The sequence below is a fragment of the Chaetodon trifascialis genome, chromosome 15 (genome assembly GCF_039877785.1).
Source record: "Chaetodon trifascialis isolate fChaTrf1 chromosome 15, fChaTrf1.hap1, whole genome shotgun sequence".
Taxonomy (NCBI): domain Eukaryota; kingdom Metazoa; phylum Chordata; class Actinopteri; order Chaetodontiformes; family Chaetodontidae; genus Chaetodon; species Chaetodon trifascialis.
The window spans coordinates 25,046,105-25,066,744 of NC_092070.1; the positions used below are offsets into that span (position 1 = coordinate 25,046,105).

The following is a 20,640-nucleotide window of genomic DNA, read 5'->3' on the forward strand; positions in this document are numbered from 1 at the left end:
ACACACACACACACACACACACACACGAGTTTCACTAATTGTTCACAGCCAACAGAAAATGAATCCCTCATGTATCAGAGCGTTCCTTCTCCTTTCCCTTCAATGGTCTGACGCCCCTCAGACTGACCTTTGGAGGGGCCCGACCCCCACATTTTAAACGCAGTACTTTTACCAAAAGTGGAGCTTTCTTACATTAATGTACTTGTACATTACGTAAAGGACCTGCATACTTGTATCATACAGTAAATGCTGCTGTCATGAAACTGCAGAGACAGCCTTTTTTTTTTTTTTTTTTTGATCAGCTGACCTGCTCTTCGTCACATGACATCCGTTTTCTTTATTTATGTTCCACAGACTCAGCCGAACTGGCACAGCAGCAGCAGACTGTTACAGAAAGAGTGTAAAACACGAGATTGGTTGTTTATTGCCTGCTTTTAGCCAAACAGCTGAAGGGAAGTGCGGAATGCACGCGGCCGAACTCTGTTAAAAAGCCGGTGGACGAACGCGCCTCCTGCGCTCCGCTCATGTGTTTCTGTGGAAGAAGAGCGCGAGATGACGGTGTGACAAGTGTAAAAGTCACCGGAATAAGGGCTGTGTTCTGCATTTAGTTTGTGCCGAGCTGACAACTGGATCAGTCAATTGTCAGAAGCGTCGCCTCTTCCTCTCTGAAGGTATGTAAGTCAGCTCTGAGCTAAGGGAGTCTTAAATGTACGCTTTCCTTCATGGAGTTTGGCATTGGACGTCCACACAGACAACGGATCAGAGCCACAGGGAAGTTTCCCAGAGACAGTCAAGTAGTTTTACATGTGTGCAGAATATGAAAGAGAAAGTTGATTAACACCGATTTAGCTCATGATTCGGAAACGCCCTGAGAGCATAAAGCAGGTCAGAGGTCAAAGTCAGCTGCTGCACCTACATGAGAAGGTGTAGCTGGAGGTGTTCGGAGGTGACTGTGGGTGCAGCAGCTGCAGTGATAAGACATCAGACAGCTTTGAGCAGCAGTGGCCGGAAACTTCCAGACGGCTTCCAGTAAATAAAAACGAAAGTTTAACCTTCAGCCTTCACTGTCATCTTCCTTAAAAACTGATTTATTCCACATTTCCTTTTCCTCAGGAACCAGCGGTGGAAGAAGTACTCAGATCCTTTACGTAAGTAAAAGTACTAACACCACACCGTGAAAATACTAAGTGTGTTTAAGGACAGTACTTGAGTAAATGTACTTAGTTCCAGTCCATCAGTGGCAGAAAGCACGACTGTGTGAAAACAAAGAGATATTTCTTCTGAATAACTGGATTCAGTCTGTGCGATTATGTCGTCACAGAAATCAGTTTCATTCAGAGAAACTGGAACATTTCCTTGTTGCATCTTCTAACTTTACTCAAGTACTTAAATACTCTTATGAGGTACTTACTTTGGGCTTTATCATCAGAATCAGAATCAGAAAAGCCTTTGTTGCCGAGTACGGTTTTACACATATGAGGAGTTTGCTTTGGTGAAGTTGGTGCATAACACATCTAGTAAAAATAAGATGTTAAAGTAGTAAAAATACAGCAAGTCTTTTTTTTTTAAACGCAGTCTGTGTTTATTGTTTATTTACTTTGCATCAGATTTACATAGTAAACATGATGACTAAATAAACTGAGATGTAATATTCTGGCTTCAGATAAGATAAGGGGAAATCCACAGGCTGTCCAGCACAACATAAAGTCATTAAAATGAACTCAGCTGCAACAATAAAGTGATGATGAGCTGATGAAGGCATCCCTGAGCTTCAGGAAGAGGACGTGGAGACGCGCTGCGTGACCGACACTCAAAGTGAAAGTGAAACAGTAAAAAACTCAATGCAGTACTTCCCCTGTAAAAGTACTTCTGTGGGTTGTATTGGTACTTTTGCTTGAGTAAAAGATCTGAAGACTTCTTCCACTCAGTGATGTCATCAAAGTCACTGATGTCATCAAAGTCACTGATGTCATCGTTTCCGCTCTCGAGTGATGAAAGTTTAACAGAAAACAGACGATGAAGAGTTTATTTCTCCAAAATCTCCCGACGCTCACGTGTGGCGTCGCCAATCCTGTAACAGACAGGAGTGTTTGATTTGTCCTGCTGTGTCTCCCAGTCCCCTGAAGCAGTCTCCACCCGCCCGCTGAGAGAGAAACATGCCGACCAACAAATCCGTGTCCGACGCCCCCATCACTCAGTTCATCAACTGCACCATACTGAGAGACCACGAGCGGAAGAGGTACAACACACGCACACGCACACACACACACACACACACACACACACACACACACACACGCATGCACGCACACACACACAGGCACGCACACACACGCGCACACACAGTAACAAGCTGCTCTGTTTAAACACTGTGTGTGTGCGTGCATGCGTGCACGCGTGTGTGCGTGTGTGTGTGTGCGTGTGTGTGTGTGTGTGTGTGTTTGCAGAGAGGACCTGTGGGTGCGTGACGGGACGATTTTAGATCCGGAGAAGTTGTTCTTCGATGAGCAGGGTTACGCTGACACATGTGTGGACTGTGAAGGCAGCATCGTCTCCCCGGGCTTTATAGATGTTCAGATCAATGGTACCACACACACACACACACACACACACACGCACGCACACACACACACACACACACACACACACACACAGTTAATCAGCTGCTGTTTTAATCATTGATGCAGCTCACAGTCTTCTTCAGTCTTGATCAGTTAAATCCTCAATTAATCGATTGTCACTTGTTTATGACTGTTCCTGGTCAGTGGACAGTGACAGTTGTCCTCATCAGTCTGTCCTCGTCCCCCAGGAGGATACGGCATCGACTTCTCTCAGGCCTCAGAGGACGTCAACACTGGCGTCTCTTTAGTGGCCAAAAAGATCCTGGAGCATGGCGTGACGTCCTTCTGTCCCACGCTGGTCAGCTCTCCGCCTGACGTCTACCACAAGGTACCGTGAACGCCTCGCGTCATGATTGGCTGTGCCGTGCGCGCTGCAGCTTTTTAAAACGCACTTTCTTGCTTTTGTCTATTTTTAGTATTTGTGAGATGAAGCTGCTCAACACAAACACAACATGTGTTTCAGGTTCTGCCTCAGGTCAAAGTTCGCAACGGCGGCGCTCACGGAGCTGGAGTCCTCGGTAAGACTCACCAAAACCCGTAAGACCACCGGTCCAATCCAGCTCAGGGCTGTCGCAGGCTGCTGCTTCAGAAGCAGCGGTGTGCTCGTCCGTCTCTCAGTACTTCCTGTCTGTGGCTCTCAGCTGCGAGCTGATGAAGGAGTGTGTCAGCCAGCGTGAGAGCGTGACCATAAGCTGGGATCTGCTCTCGGTGACTGTGTGCAGGTTTGCATCTGGAGGGGCCGTTCATCAGCGTGAAGAAGAAGGGGGCTCACCCGGAGCACCTCCTCCGCTCCTTCACGTCTGGAGGCACCAAGGACCTGATGGACGTCTACAGCAGCCTGGAAAACGTGGCCATCGTGACGCTGGCCCCTGAGCTGCCCTGTAGCCAATCGGTGGTGAGGGAGCTGTCCCAGAGAGGCGTCGTGGTGTCTTTAGGTGAGGACACGATCTCGCCGGCTCTGACCGCTGTGCTCTTCTGCGGTCTGTCGACGGCTGATGGTCCTCCTGCTTCTCACTGTCTCCCTCTGCAGGTCACTCTGACGCCAACCTGTCCCAGGCCGAGGAGGCCGTTCAGCACGGAGCCTCCTTCATCACTCACCTCTTCAACGCCATGGGCACCGTGAGTCCCTCCTCCTCCTCCTTTATAGAGAGAGCAGCCGCCTCATGTTAGAGTCTGATGAGGCCGTCATGGCTGACGCGTTCCCAGCAGCCTCCACCTGTTGACTTCCATCAGTCGTCTTCATGACTGACATTGTCTTCTGTCCCCTCCTGTCTTGTGATCCAGTTCCACCATCGGGACCCTGGCATAGTGGGTCTGCTGACCAGCGACCAGGTTCCTGAAAAAAGGAAAGTCTACTACGGGATGATAGCTGACGGGATCCACACCGACCCTGCAGCCCTGCGCCTCGCCTACAGAGCGCACCCCTCAGGTCAGTGACGGCGGTGCAGGCTTGAGTTCACGGCGGCGTCAGCTGGCGGAAAGTCTGCACTTAAGTCCTGATGTCACTTCCTGTCCGACATAACTGTGGTTCTAGCAATATGCTGAAGTTGAACTCGACTCGTCTTTCGCTGCAGCGATCGCTTTGTTTGCTCTTCTGTGAGCACAGTTGGTGTTTCCAGCTGAAGACGAGCACTTTTCACAGACCAGTACACCCAGTAAGCCGTTTTCAGCTGCTGTTGTCTTTGTTCAGGCTTCTGGGTTTTTCTCAGGGAGACATTAAAAATAGAAGAGGACGTCTGTCAGCAGCATGCTGTGCTGCTCATGACGCCCTACCCCAACCCTACAGAGACCAGAGACAAGAGGACAGCAGACACAGGAGACACAATGAACTAAAGAGACCAGAGACAAGAGGACAGCAGACACAGGGGACACAATGATCTACAGAGACAAGAGACAAGAGGACAGCAGACACAGGAGACACAATGAACTGAAGAGACCAGAGACAAGAGGACAGCAGACACAGGAGACACAATGAACTGAAGAGACCAGAGACAAGAGGACAGCAGACACAGGAGACACAATGAACTAAAGAGACCAGAGACAAGAAGACAGCAGACACAGGGGACACAATGATCTATAGAGACAAGAGACAAGAGGACAGCAGACACAGGAGACACAATGAACTAAAGAGACCAGAGACAAGAGGACAGCAGACACAGGGGACACAATGATCTACAGAGACAAGAGACAAGAGAACAGCAGACACAGGAGACACAATGAACTGAAGAGACCAGAGACAAGAAGACAGCAGACACAGGGGACACAATGATCTATAGAGACAAGAGACAAGAGGACAGCAGACACAGGAGACACAATGAACTAAAGAGACCAGAGACAAGAGGACAGCAGACACAGGGGACACAATAATCTAAAGAGACAAGAGGACAGCAGACACAGGAGACATAATGAACTAAAGAGACCAGAGACAAGAAGACAACAGACACAGGGGACACAATGAACTAAAGAGACCAGAGACAAGAGGACAGCGGACACAGGAGACACAATGAACTAAAGAGACCAAAGACAAGAGGACAGCAGACACAGGGGACACAATGAACTAAAGAGACCAAAGACAAGAGGACAGCAGACACAGGGGACACAATGAACTAAAGAGACCAGAGACAAGAGGACAGCAGACACAGGGGACACTTTACTGCACTCAGTACTTTGACTTGTATTAGTAAGTACAGGATCTAAATACTTAGTTTGTCTTCCAGGCTTGGTGTTGGTGACGGACGCCGTCCCAGCGATGGGTCTTCCTCCGGGTCGTCACACTCTGGGTCAGCAGGACATTGAGATTCAGGGTCTCCGCGCTTACGTAACAGGTGTGACCTTCTGTCCACGTTCAAAACAGACCAACAAGCATTTATGGAGAGAAGACGGATGTGTTTGAGTGAGACTTTTATGTTCGGCCTGTAGAGCGAGACAGTTTGTCTTCGCTCAGCTGATGAACTCCGCTGTCATGTCCCTCTTTGCTTCAGGCTCGAACACCCTCTGCGGCAGCATCGCCACGATGGACATGTGTGTCCGACACTTCAGACAGGCTTCAAGTGAGTTTGTCTCATTCGCTCCATTACTCACATTTTACATGAACTCTGTTCTCTGTCCCGCAGAGAGGGACGTGAACGCAGCAGAGACGGACTGTGAAGACGTCCTCCTGCAGGATGTGACTTGGTGTGTGTGTGTGTGTGTGTGTGTGTGTGTGTGTGTGTGTGTGTGTGTGTGTGTGTGTGTGTGTGTGTGTGTGTGTGTGTTAACAGACTGCAGTGAAATCGCTGCTCTGGAAGCCGCCTCCCTCCATCCTGCTCAGCTCCTGGGAATCACCGACAGGAAGGGAACCCTGGACTACGGCTCAGACGCAGGTCAGGTCATCCTCATCATCCTCATCATCCTCATCATCGTCATCATCGTCATCATCGTCATCATCGTCATCATCGTCATCATCACCTCTGCAGCGAACACACGCTGATCGCTGTGAAGTCTTAATCATATTTAACGTGCATGTGTTTGACTCCGCTGCAGACCTCGTTTTGCTCGACGATGAGCTCCACGTCAGAGCCACTTACATCTCTGGAGAGGAGGTTTGGAGAAGAGGACCATAGAAGAAGAAGGCGCCCGCAGAGGGAGCGTGCCCCCACAGCTGGGACCCGCGGTGCCTTCAGGGGACGCTGTTTACCCCAGAACCATAATCTGTTCATCAGAGCGCACAGTTAGCTTTCTGTTCAACTTCATGTTCGATCCGACGAGAAAACACAAAACAACAAATACCAAAAAATACTGGATGATTACTACTGACCTGTACTGCAAACAGTGGAGGTGAAAACACAGTCAGCGACTACATTTCCCATCAGCCTCAGCGGCACTTCATCAGTCTAGTTTTACTGAACTCTGTGCATCAGCCATTAAAATGTCCTCGTGTGATCAGCTGCAGTCAGATGAGACGCACTGAGGACGGACGGTGCCACAGGCCTTCATTTGTCCTGAAAAGGCCACCGTACAGAGGACAAACCTTTCACGTGTAGATGACAACATTTCAAATCTAAATCAGATCTAAAGCAGAGCTGAATGCTGCTTTGTGGATTTTACTGAGCTCACAGGAGCTTCACGTTTGTTCTTTGACTTTCTTTAAGAAATAAGTACTTTTTTAGTAGAATGACCTTTGAATCGAGCTTCAGCAGTCTGACTGTTGTTAGATTTGAGGTGTTTTCTGGGTGTGAATGACGACATGTCTTATCAAAAATGATGCACTTCCTGTTTTTATTAGCCTGCATCCAGATGCTTTACAGTTTAATTGAATGGCATTAATATAGATGTGATTTAAAGGGAAACGTTTTGGTATTAAATCAGATAAATCAACTTTGAGTGAACGTTGCTGTGACGTTTGTGTTGTTCTGTTGTTTGGTGTGTTGTCTCAGTGTCAGACCAGAGTTCAGCCTCAGTCACTAATTACTAGTTACTCTAGATTCAGATTAATAACACTAAATATAACCGACAAATACTTATTACTTTATTACATCAATAAAACTTTATTGACCCTCAGGGGGACGCTCGCAAGCAATGACAATATACATAAATGAATATAGAAATAATTAAATTCGCACATTAATGCATCATTAATCACTCTAACAGAGATTATTAAAATGGGAAAATTAGCACTTCTAATTATACTTTTTCATTTCAGTAAAACTTCGAATGCAGGATTTCAAATGTGTCACAAAATTGATGTGAAAATCAAACCTGATTGGCTCGTTGCCTCACCTGTCTCACTTGGGCGCGTGCCCGTCTCAAAGGGTCTGTGGCCACGAGCGCACCGCGGCGCGTGCGACCGTTACCATGACCTCCCGAATGGCGGCAAAAAGAAAGGAAAATAACGTTTATTGTCGTTGTAGAACAGATAAAGGTAGGCTGTAAATGCGATTTCTGTCTGTATGAACTGTTTTAGAGTCGGATATTCAGCAGCACCTCAGATTATTTGGGAATTGGACAAAATTACAGCTTTTAACGAGCAACTCTGCAAAAACAACCCCACAGCTTTGCTAACGTTGGAGATATTAATGAGCTAAAATATTGTAGTGAGTCACTTTTACCGAATTAACACAACGAATCCAGTGATTGCCAAAGAAACTTGATCACGCTTGATCACTGCTAAATGTTCATTATTTTGCTAACAGCCAGACAAACTCTGGGATTTCTAAGATGATATTTTAAGTGCTGAGTCTCTGAAAAACCACATACTGCAGTAAAACCTAGAAATGTAGCTCTGTGTTCTAGAATAAAGTGCTGCTTGGTGTTTTAAAGCAGCAATGGTTCGTTAAGAAAACTTAAATTCATGTTTTATGAGGCGACATTGTCGCTACTTTTACACTGGGGTTTGGTGGAGGAAGTGGAACCGAGCTGACATGAATGTGTGTCCAGCTTCACCGTCCTGAACCGTAACGGGGGACAAGACGCTCATCTTGACCGGATCAGAGGTCGATTCTTCCCGGCTGCTGCCCGGCGTCCTGTCCTGAAAATGTCCCCGGACAAAAGGAAACCGCGTCCACTGAAGGAGACCAGCGTCAAGCTACACGCAGTCAGCCACAGTCAGGCCTGAGAGGGAAGAGTACCTTCAAAATAAAAGCACGCTGACGGCTGTGCAGAGAAGGATCAAACGTCCTCACAGAGCAAAGCAAAGGTGGTCAATGTGAGTTTGGTCTGATATCAGATGAATTGAATTAAATTGATTAGTTCGGCCTGTGTGAGCACAAATTACTGCCTTCCTGAACGTCCTGAGTGATGTTTCTGCTGATGGCTGCTCATGGTCTTCATAATTAGTGCTTCAGCAATCCACTGATTAGGCTGCTCAAAAACAATTCTGCAAATAATGATAATAAAAGAATAACTGATGGGTGGTTAAGGATGATTCATGTGAATAATAAATGTATGTTTTCATGTCTAAACAATAAGACTCCATCTATCAGTTGAACTCAGTTTTTATTACGTCAGCAGGATCATTGAAATGAACATTCATTTAATCCCATAAATTGATATTTAAATGAATTCACTTCTGATGTTGCTTGGCCTCATATCAGCAGTTAATTCTGGCAGAAACTTGGTGTGGTACAGTCTCGTTACAGTGGATCACAATCAGAAGTTCAAAATGAATAATTGTGTTTAACACATTTCATTAGACTTAAATTTGCCTTTCTTTCTAATCAATACAGTATTTTTTTGTTTTTACTTCCATATTTTTTAATTTTATGTATGAAAGCTGCTCAAAATGTTGCAAACTGTGTTGGACAACAGGAGTTTTATTTTGAATTTTTGGACAGGAAGTTACAGGTATTCCCTGTGGCTTGACGGTGATGATGAGGGGAGAGCGGTGGTGACTGTGCATCTCGGCTCAAATTAAAGAGGATGCATGGAGATCTCGGACGGCTGGAAGGCAGATTCATCCCCGTCTTGCGCAGCGTGTCCGGTCTGCAGGCAGGTGAGTCCCGCTGTCCACTGCGCTGCTTCTGTCCACGTCCTCATGCTGCTCTGCAGTCTCTCAGTCAGCCAGCAGCTGTACTGCAGGTGCACCAGGTACCAAAAGTCTATGTGAACTTCAGTATCAGCAGGGTTGCATCTGCATGGAGGTGCAGAGGAACTCAGTGCTTTCATGCGTTCTTTAATGCAAACTGCACAGAGAGTATTTATTCAGGTTTAGTTCTTTAAATTTACAATTTTAATGTTCATTTTATCATCCAGAGGCAAATAGAAGACACCCTGACAAACCAGACAGACGGAGGCAAATGCTATGAAATGTGATTTTGTTCTCTAAAGACGTTGTAGATTTTCAGTAGAGAAGATGTAGTTTGTCTTCAGGTGAGTGTCTGAATCCCACACGAAGACATGACGCTCCGAGCTTATCAGACCGATTTTTAGTCCTTGTTCAAGGACAAGACTGTGGAGCGAGCAGGGAGGGAGCTGAAGCAGCCTGATACCACCAGAAGCAAGACATGACAGGCGTCCATGTGTCCTGCGTGAGACGAGGAAGAGACGAGGAAGAGGCACAAAAGGAGCTTTGAATAGTGTTCGTTCGCAGGACGCTGACGCTGATCCGTCCCGGGGACACCGGTGAAGTGTAAATATCAAACATGTTTAAAGTAAGAGTGGAAAACGAGTCCTCAGGAGGTCTGCAGAGTCCACGCTTTAGTGAAGACGAAGACAGGTTGAACAGGACGAAGGTTCACATGTCAGGATGAAATGATATGATGTCATTCTGCTGTGATGGATGATAAATCATCTCCTCCAGTGTCGCTGATAGTTTGGTGATTACATGAATATGGACGCATTACTGGAGGCTGTGGCAGGTCTCAGATGAAAGGTCCGTCCTGACGGTGGAGACTGTCTCACCTCAGGTGGAGGCTGTCTCACCTCAGGTGGAGGCTGTCTCACCTCAGGTGGACGCTGTCTCACCTCAGGTGGACGCTGTCTCACCTCAGGTGGACGCTGTCTCACCTCAGGTCCGTTCGCTCGCTGTAGTTCTGGAGCTTCCTCTTGAGTCTCACGATGTTTCTCAGCAGATTATTTTGTTTTTCACATTTCTGAGACCTTTTGTCCACGTTGGCTTATCTGTCCACTCAGTGTCTAAGCCGACGTGGACCGAAACAGCAAAGATAGTCGTGATTGTGTTATGTGAAACTACACAGTACTGCAGTACTGCAGTACTATGCTGTCACAGTACAGACTGTGGCCTCAAAGTCTGACCCAAACTTTAACTTTAATGCAGCTCGACAAAATGTTGTGACGTGAAACATCATGTTTCATGGAACATTAGTACACCGATGTTGTTTTGACCCTGTGTAATACTCAGTGTGCATACTTTAGTAGTACTTTGGTATTATAAAGTGCTTCTTTTGCCCTCGACCAGCAGTTTAAACCCCAAACATGCTCAGTTTAATATGGCGAAACACGTCTTAACGGTTTGACGAGCCGACTCTCCCTCTGCCTCCTCCTTCAGGTCCCCTCCACCTGAGCCAGCTGCATCATGGGAGGTTCCACCTCCTCCCTCGTCGAGGAGGCTGAGAGCGACGCACCCCGGGGCGCAGCTCTGCCCCCCTCCCCTATCATGGGATGTCTGCGGAGCAGCCAAAGCACCTCCATCCCTCGGCAGCTCCCCAGGCCCGGCAGGCACAGAGAGCGCAGGTGAGAGACCAGCGGTGATTGGCTCAGACGGCGGCTTGGAAGCAGAACGCCTTCAGCCAATCACGACGCTCCTGAAGGAGAAAACATGGGTGACATCAGATGTTTCAGGGAGGAAATGTGTTAGCAGGGGTGCAAAGAGATCAGTCAGCTTCTCATTAAGAGCTTCACCTCACCTCATCTTCAGGCCAGGTACCACACGGTTTCGACCATCTCACCTCTCATTAAACACGTCATCGTTGCTGTGTGAAGCTCAATAAATCTCACATCTGATCAAGATTCTCAAACCTAAGCTGACGTCAGGACGGCGCTGCTTATTTCAGGTGTGCTCCTTCTATCAAATGCTTTCACACCTTAAGGTGCGTTCAGACTGAAAACTCCTCGTTTGACCTCTGGACCGTTCGGACCACACGGCCAACCTGCCAGCTGTTAGCTGTTAGCTTGTTAGCACTGCCTGTGTGTGTGTGTGTGTGTGTGTGTGTGTGTGTGTGTGTGTGTGTGTGTGTGTGTGTGATCTCAGACTCCAGTTTCTGTGTGTTTTGAAGCAGACTGCAGAAGCTGTGGGACCAGTTGAAACAGCTTCCTGCTCTTCAGCTCAGCTCTGTGTGTGAATTCAGAGCTTTCGCCTTCAGGCTCAGCTCCCTCTTCACTGCCAGCACTCGCTTAATTAGCCTGTTTATCTCACGCGGCATCTCACCCGCTAAAAACAAGACGTTACTTCAGTCCCTTCAGCTGGGACAGCAGCCTGCTCACAGCCACCGCTCGCTGCCATTTCTGGGGTTTTCTGAAAGGTGCAAACGCTCATCTACCTGCCGCTCGCTCGGCCAGCCAGCACCGCACGCCCTGCAGGTCGCAGCCGGTTTGAGCCTCCGGAGCTCCATTATCAGGAAGAAGCAGAGATGCATTCCTGAGGCCACCAAAGCGTGTGACCACTGCTCGGCTGAGAGTCCGTCCGTGGAAATCACCCTGAGCATTATCTACACGACACCTGAACGCATCGTACCGGCAGGCGGTGGAGAGAAATAAGTCTCAAACAAGTGACAGATGGGTTTTTAGATCTGTGTGCGATCCACAACTCAAAGCTTCTGGCTTTTGCTTCTGCAAATAAAGAATCCATTTATCCAAATAACTGAGGAAACCACATTCTCCATCCTCTCAAATCCAGTCAGTCAGTCTTCTGTCAGACACTTTGTTAATTCTACGTGTAGAAATTTGTGATTGTGATCGTTTATTAACGTCGTAATGTCACATATTTCACCTTCAATGTGACGTCTGGAGTCTTAATTTATATTCTACGCTTGTGTGGGCGTCCTGAGCTCGAGTATGTGCTCATGAATACTTCATGAACTGGTTGATATAAAGTAAACCCCAGTTTTATTCTAATCTGCACTTATTAATAATTACTGGACCTTCCTCTCGTGCGCTGTCTGCATTCTGTCTTCTGCTGCCGTGTTGTCCCGTCCTCCATCAGACTTGGTCGTAGCCGGAGTCAAGTTACTCTCTGACAGGAAATGTAACGCGACCAGGGAAATCCCTGATGGTTGAGCTGTAGACGGCAGTCTGGAAACGCACATTCGAGCTCTGCGGAGGGAATCCGGGTCCGCGGATCGCTCGCATGTCGCTCGATGCACAGAGATCAAACCAGAAGTGACGTCTGAGAAACGAAGCTGCTGAAGTTTTGACAGGCAGCAGTCCTATCAGAGCGTTTCCAGCTGTTTCCTGACACTCAACTCACAGCACTGCAGAAAAAAGTTGTTATTTATTTATTTATGTCCGTCGTCTCAGCGTCGTCCAGGTGGAGGACGAGGTCCAGCTGAGATAAAAGCAAGCAAAGAAAATCGGCTTTCTGAATAAAGTCGTCAGTGCTGCACATTGATTTCTACTCTGTATGATAATTAATATCTATTCAACACCTTCCAAAGCAGGTTACAGAATCAAGAATAGAACAATTAACTCTCTAATTATCTAGAATCGGCCGGTCAGACAGTTCTCTGTCCTCTGGATGTGGAGACACAGGCCGTCCAGGTTGATGCCAAAGCTGCTCCTGAATGTGGGCCAGCCTGCACACAGATGTCCCACCGGCTCCTTCACTCTAAATTTCCCCCTGGAAACAGCACAGATAATCTGGGTCTGTTTTACAGTCGAGGCCTCTGAGCACGAGGAGGAACATGAATCTTAGATGAATAACAGTGTTTTTGAACTAAATTCAGTGTATTACAAAGGCCTGAAGGCGGTAAACTCACCGTAAGCTGCTCTGTTTGAAACAGCTGGAATCACTCAGGTAATGTGTCATCTGTCAGTGTGTGAGAAGACTTCATGTGGTTATTGTCGTGCTGCTTTGTGTATCATTTCCATATTCATGCATCTTAATGTTGTCGTCCCCGCCACCGCGGGGTGCAGAGAGCTGCTGATGCACCGTTTCTGTTTGGACTTTCCCTCATCTTCCAGGCTTTTGCTCCCTTTGGGATTTTACAGTTACATAAAACTGGAGTTCAGCTGAAGACACTTCTGATGTTTTTCACGCTGAACTTGCTCTGAGCAGATATCTGTGTTTGTTATTATGCCAGTGAGTTAGACAGGAAACAGCCCAAACTGAAGCTGACTTCACTGAGTGACCGTCAGAAAGAGAATTATTTACCACTCACATCTGGAATCAGTTCACACAAAATACACAATGTTCTTCAGTCAGGAGAGGAACTCATAAGACTTATTGACACCAAAGCCATGCCCCCCCAGCACAGAGACAGACTCTGATGACTTGCATGAAATAAATAAAAGAAAATAAAGAAATAAAGTCAGTGTCAGTCTGACATGATGTGTCCACTGCATCTAATCTTTATACAGAGAGGGAATATACCCAATAACATATTACAATAGTGTTATGTACATGTGCAGTATTTGTAATTTACACACATTATGCAGTAATAATACACTACCACAGGATTTAGAGTGTAAATGTGACAGAAATGGCAGAATATGGTGATATAAGGACGATGTGATGAGAATCAAAGCCTCTCTGTGACTGAACCGTCCTGTTTTCTCTCCAGCTTCTCTTCTGGTTCGATGCCCCTGCAGAGGAGCCAGTGGGCTTGTGGCTGTTGTACCTTCCTCAACGCAGCCGGCGCCCCCCGCTGCTCCATCTGTGAGGCCCCTCGACGAAGGCCGGACCCCCGCTGGATGTGGCACGGGGCCAGCAGGGAGGCCGGTCGCTGGTCCTGCCCGCGCTGCACGCTGGCCAACTCCCCTGACAGCCCGGCCTGCTCTCTGTGCGGCTACACCGGAGCGCCAGACCCTCCCCGGGGGTCGTCTGAAGACCAGCCCCGGCCCCAGCGCTCCAGCAGCTGCTCCGGCCCCCTGAGGCCGCCGTCGACCGAGCTGTGCAGGCAGCAAAGTAAAGAACAGCCCGAAGATGCAGATAGAGAGCGGCTGACGTGGGACTGTTCGAGGTGCACGCTGCAGAACACCCCCACCTCCATGTCCTGCTCCGCCTGTGGAGGACCCCGCAAACTGTCTCTGCCCCAGATCCCTGCCGACGCCTTGCTGGTGCCTGAAGTCTGCGACCAAACGGGAGCACGACAGCCAGAGCCTGCGGCGGGGGCGCTGTCCCTCTCCATATCCACACGAGGAGAGTGTTTACCGGTGGAGGCTTCGTACCCGCACGCAGGCCCCTCAGCGCTCAGCGCAGCAGCTTCAGGCCATAACAACCCGGTGCCCTGCAGTCGCCGAGAGGTGCCCCCGCCAGACGTTTGCCTCAGCCAGACGCTTAACTTAAGTCCGTCTCCGTCAGCACTCGCCATTTCTCATCTGTCCTCCCAGCCAGAGCTCCTGCCCAGCAGACGGCTCAGCACCCTGAAGGAGGAGATGTCGCCACTGTCGCCCGCGCCGGAGGCCTCTGCATCGTTTCGGGCAGGCGGCGTCCCCGTTAACCGGGCAGAGGAGTGGACGTGCCCGGCGTGCACGCTCATTAACAAGGTCACAGCCAAACACTGCCTGGCCTGCCACACTCCTCAGCAGCTGAAAGCAGCGCTGTCCCCAAAGAGGAAGGAGAGCATGCTGGTGGAGGTGCTGCGACAGACTGACGAGGGAGAGGCCAAAGAGCTGTGGGAGAACATCGTCAGCTTCTGCAGACAGGTGTGTATGCCAGGTGTGTGCCACCTTCACGGTGTCCCCGTCCCCGTCCACTCAAACGTTGGTCTTTGTGGTTTCTTCACTGTGACGTTCGAGCTTCACTCTGCAGAACGATGAGTTTCATCTGCTGAAGGAGCAAAGCTGCTCTGAGCTCACCTGGAGTCTTAACACCTGCTCTGCTCTGTTTTTTAAACCTTTATTTGACCAGAAGCCTTGTGGAGACTAAAAGTCTCTTCTTCAGCAGCTCCAGTCAGGAGCAACGATGAGTTACAGACAAACATCATGAGACAAAAACACAAAATCAGCATAAACTGAGGAGCAAAGCTGAAAATCATGAGTAACGTTTAATCGGATTCCCTCTTTCCCAGAACGCGGTGACGTTTGTGGACGACAGCTTCCCTCCTGGTCCAAAGTCTGTCGGCTTCCCGGTGGACGACAGCGTCCAACATCGGGTCAAAAAGTGGCTTCGACCTCAAGAGATCAACTGCTGCAACGTGAGAGAGCGAGCGGTGAAGTGGTCTGTTTTCCGCATGCCCCGCCCATCGGACATCCTGCAGGGGCTTCTGGGTAACTGCTGGTGAGCCGACTCGACACGTTAAAGCACAGAATGCACAGGGTCACTGCTGCATCCTCGCGTACTGCACCACCCGCATGACCTCGTGCTTAGAGCAGAGGGCGGTGCAGGCGTGAGACATCCAGCTCCGACAGTCAGCGTGAACGCTTGCAGCCGCTGTCCTTTCAACTCTGCGTCTCGATGCTTTGGAGAGCAGGTTCCTGAGCGCCCTGGCCGTCCTGGCTGAACGTCCTGAGCTGGTGGAGAAGGTGATGGTGACCCGCTCGCTGTGCGCAGAAGGAGCCTATCAGGTGCGTCTCTGCAAAGACGGCTCGTGGACCACCGTGCTGGTGGACGACATGCTGCCGTGTGACGAGAACGGCCACCTGCTCTTCTCTCAGGTGAGACGTTCAGCCCCAAACGCTCGACTGTGTGAGTCTGTCCACAGCGTCCAGCCGGCGCCTGATGGGGGGGGGTCCACGCTGAACCATGTTTGCCTTCTGGCTGCTGCTCTGATTATTGTGTAGATGAGAACCTGTTTGAGGTCTCAGTGTGACTTTATGCCACAGGCTGAAAACACTGGACCGCCTGTCTTTGGGTGTTTCGTCTGCGTCCTGTCTTAATACGCTGACGTTCCTCTGCCCGTCACCATGAATGGTTTTTAATCTGTGTTGCAGGAGATAATTACTTAACTATAAACTCTTCTAATCCCTTTTTCCTCGTCTCCCTCTCCAGGCCCAGCGGAAGCAGCTCTGGGTGGCTCTGATTGAAAAAGCGCTGGCCAAGCTCCACGGCTCTTACTTTGCTTTGCAGGCAGGTCGTGCTATCGAGGGCCTGTCCACGCTGACAGGGGCCCCCTGCGAGTCGCTGGCCCTCCAGGTCAGCGCCACCAACCCGAAGGAAGAGCCCATCGACACAGACCTCATCTGGGCCAAAATGCTGAGCTCCAAAGAAGCAGGGTGAGTGTCAGGAGACGCAGTTTTTAATCCTAATCTGTTCAGAAATGAATCCAAACTCTTCTTTGTGCTGCAGCTTCCTGATGGGGGCATCCTGTGGAGGCGGGAACATGAAGGTGGATGACTCGGAGTACGAGTCCCTGGGTTTACGTCCACGACACGCATACTCTGTCCTCGATGTGAGAGACGTCGCCGGTCACAGGTTTGTCAAACGTTGGGGCAGATTAAGCGTCACTTCACCGTAAATCTTCAGATCAAAAGCAGTTTGGGCTTTACGGAGCGAATGGATCAGCTCCACAGGCGGATCATGCTGCAGGAGCAGCTGAAGCTTTTCTGCTGTAAAAAGTTGGAATCCATCCTGAAAGATCTGAAGCTGAGTGCAGCCTCAGCGCTCCATCAGTGAAGGACACACAAACTTTACACTTAATCTCAGCTGTCAGTCCAGCAGCAGGGCTGGGAGGGCAGTGGACCTGAGGCTGTCCCTGTGAGTCCTCAACGATCACTGGAGGAATCACACACCTGCACTCTGTTTGGGCTCGCACAGTCTGTGTGTTGAGATTTAACCGTCATGTTTAGTTTGAACATCTGCTTCCTGCTTCAGATTACTGCAGCTGAGGAACCCGTGGGGTCGCTTCTCCTGGACTGGCCCCTGGGCGGACGACTGGCCCAACTGGCCTCCGCACCTGAAGAGGGAGCTGTGCGCCCAGCGAGCCGAGGACGGCCTGTTCTGGATGGACTTCTGGGATTTCATCAGGTAGATCAGGAGTTAAGCTTTTACAGAGTGAGGCTTCAGTGTGACACAACTTTATTCATCCATCAGCGACAAAAGGAAACGCAAGAAACTCTGTAAGATATAAGATGTAACAGAGGAAACCATGAAGTCCCATGTTGCATACGTGTGCGTGTGTGTGTGTGTGTGTGTGTGTGTGTTTATGCGTCCACACGTGTCTGTGAGTGTGTGTGTGACCCTGGCAGGTACTTTGACTCAGTGGATATCTGTAAGATTCACTCAGACTGGCAGGAGGTTCGAGTCGCCGGCGTTTTCCCCCGAGGAGCCGACGTCCCAGTGACGGCGGTGTCCATCACGGTGCTGGAGAGGACGGCCGTGGAGCTGGCTTTATTCCAGCAGGGCAGCAGGTAGGACGCCGTCCCAGCGTTCAGCACAAAGCTTTACTGCACAAACGCTGAGCAGTGCAAGCAGCGTGTGTCAAACACACCAGGCAATAAAAGCATGCGATGAAGATGATTGCAGGTCCGTGTATAAAGTGTCCTCTTGTCCGGTGTCCTCAGGCGATGGGACACTGCAGAGAGCCACCTGCTGGATTTGTGTGTGTTGGTGTTTCGGGTCTCTTACGACAGCTCAGGTACTCTGGCGCTGGGCCGCCTGCTGGCTCACAGCCGGCGCTCGGTGAGGAGGTTTGTGGGCTGCGACGTCATGCTGGAGCCCGGCGAGTACGCCGTGCTGTGCTGCGCCTTTAACCACTGGCACACCGCAGCCACGGAGGGGACACGTAAGAAGTCCAACATCAGGCTGCTTGTCAACATTAACGCTGTTTTGAATCGTTTATTTCTTATTCAGTACTGACCTGAAGGAAACACTCAGAGCTAAAACGGTTTGCAGATCTTATTGAGAAGTCACTGCTGTGTCTCTGCAGCGAGCGGCAGATCAGAGGCGCCTGCTTACGTGCTGGCAGTCTACAGCTCCAGACTGGTGATGGTGGAGCAGGTGACGGCCTGCAACACCACCATCGCCGACGCCATCATCCAACTGACGGAAACTAAAGGGGAGAGACACGAGGTAAAGCTGCGTTCACTCAGCTCAGGTCAGTTCATAGAAGCAGGAGGTCACAGGTTACAGCTGTAGGCTGATGGCAAAATCCTGCTGGTGAAGTGTTGATGAGGAGCTCCTGAACGCACCACAGGAGCCCTTTTGAATCGGGTTGGTCTCTTCTTCGCTCTAAGTGATGGATTTTGTCAGGAGAAAAGAATTTAAGAGTTAATTTACTGCCAATTTCATTCATTCATTCATTTATACGTTACATTAAATTCCACTGCAGTTTGCAGAAGTAGTAATTTACTTTTGATAACTTAAGTACTTTTTGCTGATAATGACGCATCTTTTACTGATGTAACGTGTTTTCACAGTGTGGTATTAGTACTTTTACTGCAGTACAGGGTCTGACTACTCCTTCCACCCTGGCGTCAGGGCCGAGAGGGGATGACATGTTACTACCTGACCCACGGCTGGGCGGGGCTCATCGTCATGGTGGAAAACAGACACCCCAGGCATCACCTCCACGTGTCATGTGACTGCAGCGACAGCTTCAACGTGGTGTCGACGCGCAGCAGCCTCAAAGCCATCGACAGCATCCCTCCTCTGCACAGGTTCCCTGCCGAGCCTCTTCTAATGTCTGTTATACTGTTATCCACCCAGGCTGGACGTGACGAGGCGTCTCCTCTCTCTCAGACAGGTGCTTGTGGTTTTGTCTCAGCTGGAGGGAAATGCTGGATTCTCCATCACACACCGGCTGGCTCATCGGAAGGCCGTTCAGGCGTCTCTGGGAAACTGGAGTCCCTCGAAGGCGACGCACAGTCCTGCTCTGAGCCCCGAGACGGCAGGTCTGCATCAGCCTCGACCCCTCTGACAGGGAGGGGCCGAAGGGTCGGAGCGGCTGGGAGGTCCAACACTTTCGGAGCCGCCGTGTTTGTCTGTCTCTCATTCGACCGTTGCTTTGGTGGAAAATGGACATATTTCCCATAAATGCTGGACTATTGTGCAAAGTACTGTGCGGATGGTGGTATTTAGTGAGTGCTGTTTCCAAGAGTCAGAGCTCCTCTGAGACACAAATCACTGCTTCAGGTTAACCTCAGCGGACACGGTGGACTAGGACAACAGAGACGAGTAACAGTCTGATCTGTCAACAGCAGAGGGAGCGTTTGTGTGGCTGACAGCTTCTTATTTATCAAAAGTTAAATTTCCATCTTACTTCATCGACACTGTTGGAAGAAATTCAAGCATCAGCTTATTGAGTAAGTGTTACTGTTAACATGTTGATTGTCTGGACTTAGTGTGTCCCCGCAGGACGGACGATTCACCTGCACACTGAACTCAACAGGTCTGTAGATTAACGCCAGTTATTTGCTAATTCACAGAATTTATAAGGGAATAAGTGACGGACAGCTTTCAGGCAGCTCGCTCACATTTGGTAGAACGTTTTGAAGCAGCTGATCTGCACAGATTATCACATATTGAGCCGTTTGACCCTGTTTTTATTAAACCACGTCGTTTTTCTCACCTCCGTCTGCAGGCACCTAAAATCAGGCTTTTATTTTCCATAACAGGCCTGGATGACTTCCTGGTTCTCACTTCAGATTTCATTCGCTCGGCCAGTATTTAAAACTCTCTGGATTAAAAAAATGAAGTTGTGCACAGATCTAACAAAGCTGAGCGAAGAGAAAATCCCTGAAACAGATTCAGCCGACGTGGACTCTGACGCTCACGGCCTGTGGTCAAACGTCCAGTTTGTGTGGACACAGAAACCAGATGTGATGTCCTGAGCCTGGCAGTGTGTCTTCAGAGCAGCTCGTCCTCCAGCCACAGACTGAAGCTACACATTCCTCCACAGACACGCAGAGCAGATCTCATGAGTGGACACGTGATGCACTTCACATCTGACACATTTCACACCACTGGCTGCTCTTCAGGTCCAAACTGTCTTAATTGCACTGGTGATAGTTAACTTAGTAGTGTGTGAACTGGCTGCCAACAGTACTCCCAGGAGCGTCGCAGACGTGCTGTTTGTTCTCAGTATTATTCAGTCTGAAACTCCAGTGTCTGAGTGAAGTCTTAGTTTTAGGTGAGCACTGTGTGTCTGTGTGAAAGCATTAGCACTTTATCGACTTCAAACTATGCTGGATTCTCGTCTTTTCCTTTGAAAGGAGCTGTTTTAAAGTTGCACAGAGGAGAAAAATGTTTTGTGTTTATTGATCCAAACCACCCTCATATTGATAGACGACATATAAACTATGCAAATGTTTGAAGGTGAAGCTGCTTCGTCAATAAAAACGTGTACAGCTCTTTATCTGACGCTCTGCTTCATTTCTTTATTATTTACACTGAATTCTTGTGCATTTTGTTGTGATTATTGTGTTTGTTGATCTTATTTTTCCCATAAACCAAACTGTGGCAGTTGACGCTGGGCGTGGCTGCGGGTGA

At 49.1% G+C, this 20,640-nt stretch overlaps 2 protein-coding genes across 3 annotated transcripts; both read left to right on the forward strand.

The window, feature by feature from the left end:
* The first annotated feature begins 343 nt into the window (after positions 1 to 343).
* On the forward strand, positions 344 to 6,986 carry amdhd2 (amidohydrolase domain containing 2). Of its 2 annotated transcripts, XM_070981365.1 has the most exons (13): positions 344 to 671; positions 1,114 to 1,148; positions 2,117 to 2,239; positions 2,448 to 2,584; positions 2,810 to 2,949; positions 3,085 to 3,139; positions 3,344 to 3,556; positions 3,652 to 3,740; positions 3,906 to 4,050; positions 5,339 to 5,446; positions 5,603 to 5,671; positions 5,882 to 5,983; positions 6,144 to 6,986. In XM_070981365.1, exons 3-13 carry the CDS (start codon positions 2,157 to 2,159, stop codon positions 6,221 to 6,223), a joined length of 1,221 nt encoding a protein of 406 aa, XP_070837466.1. In that variant the 5' UTR covers positions 344 to 671; positions 1,114 to 1,148; positions 2,117 to 2,156; the 3' UTR covers positions 6,224 to 6,986. The 2 variants fall into 2 exon arrangements, with proteins under 2 accessions (XP_070837466.1, XP_070837467.1); XM_070981366.1 differs by lacking the exon at positions 1,114 to 1,148 and having other exon boundaries at positions 557 to 671; positions 6,144 to 6,984.
* A 1,988-nt stretch (positions 6,987 to 8,974) lies between these two features.
* On the forward strand, positions 8,975 to 20,503 carry LOC139343686 (calpain-15-like). Its single transcript, XM_070981443.1, has 13 exons — positions 8,975 to 9,090; positions 10,606 to 10,790; positions 13,835 to 14,918; positions 15,284 to 15,492; positions 15,686 to 15,869; positions 16,204 to 16,427; positions 16,501 to 16,626; positions 17,026 to 17,178; positions 17,400 to 17,561; positions 17,715 to 17,942; positions 18,084 to 18,222; positions 18,631 to 18,809; positions 18,892 to 20,503. Exons 2-13 carry the CDS (start codon positions 10,633 to 10,635, stop codon positions 19,067 to 19,069), a joined length of 3,024 nt encoding a protein of 1,007 aa, XP_070837544.1. The 5' UTR covers positions 8,975 to 9,090; positions 10,606 to 10,632; the 3' UTR covers positions 19,070 to 20,503.
* Positions 20,504 to 20,640: the final 137 nt, after the last annotated feature.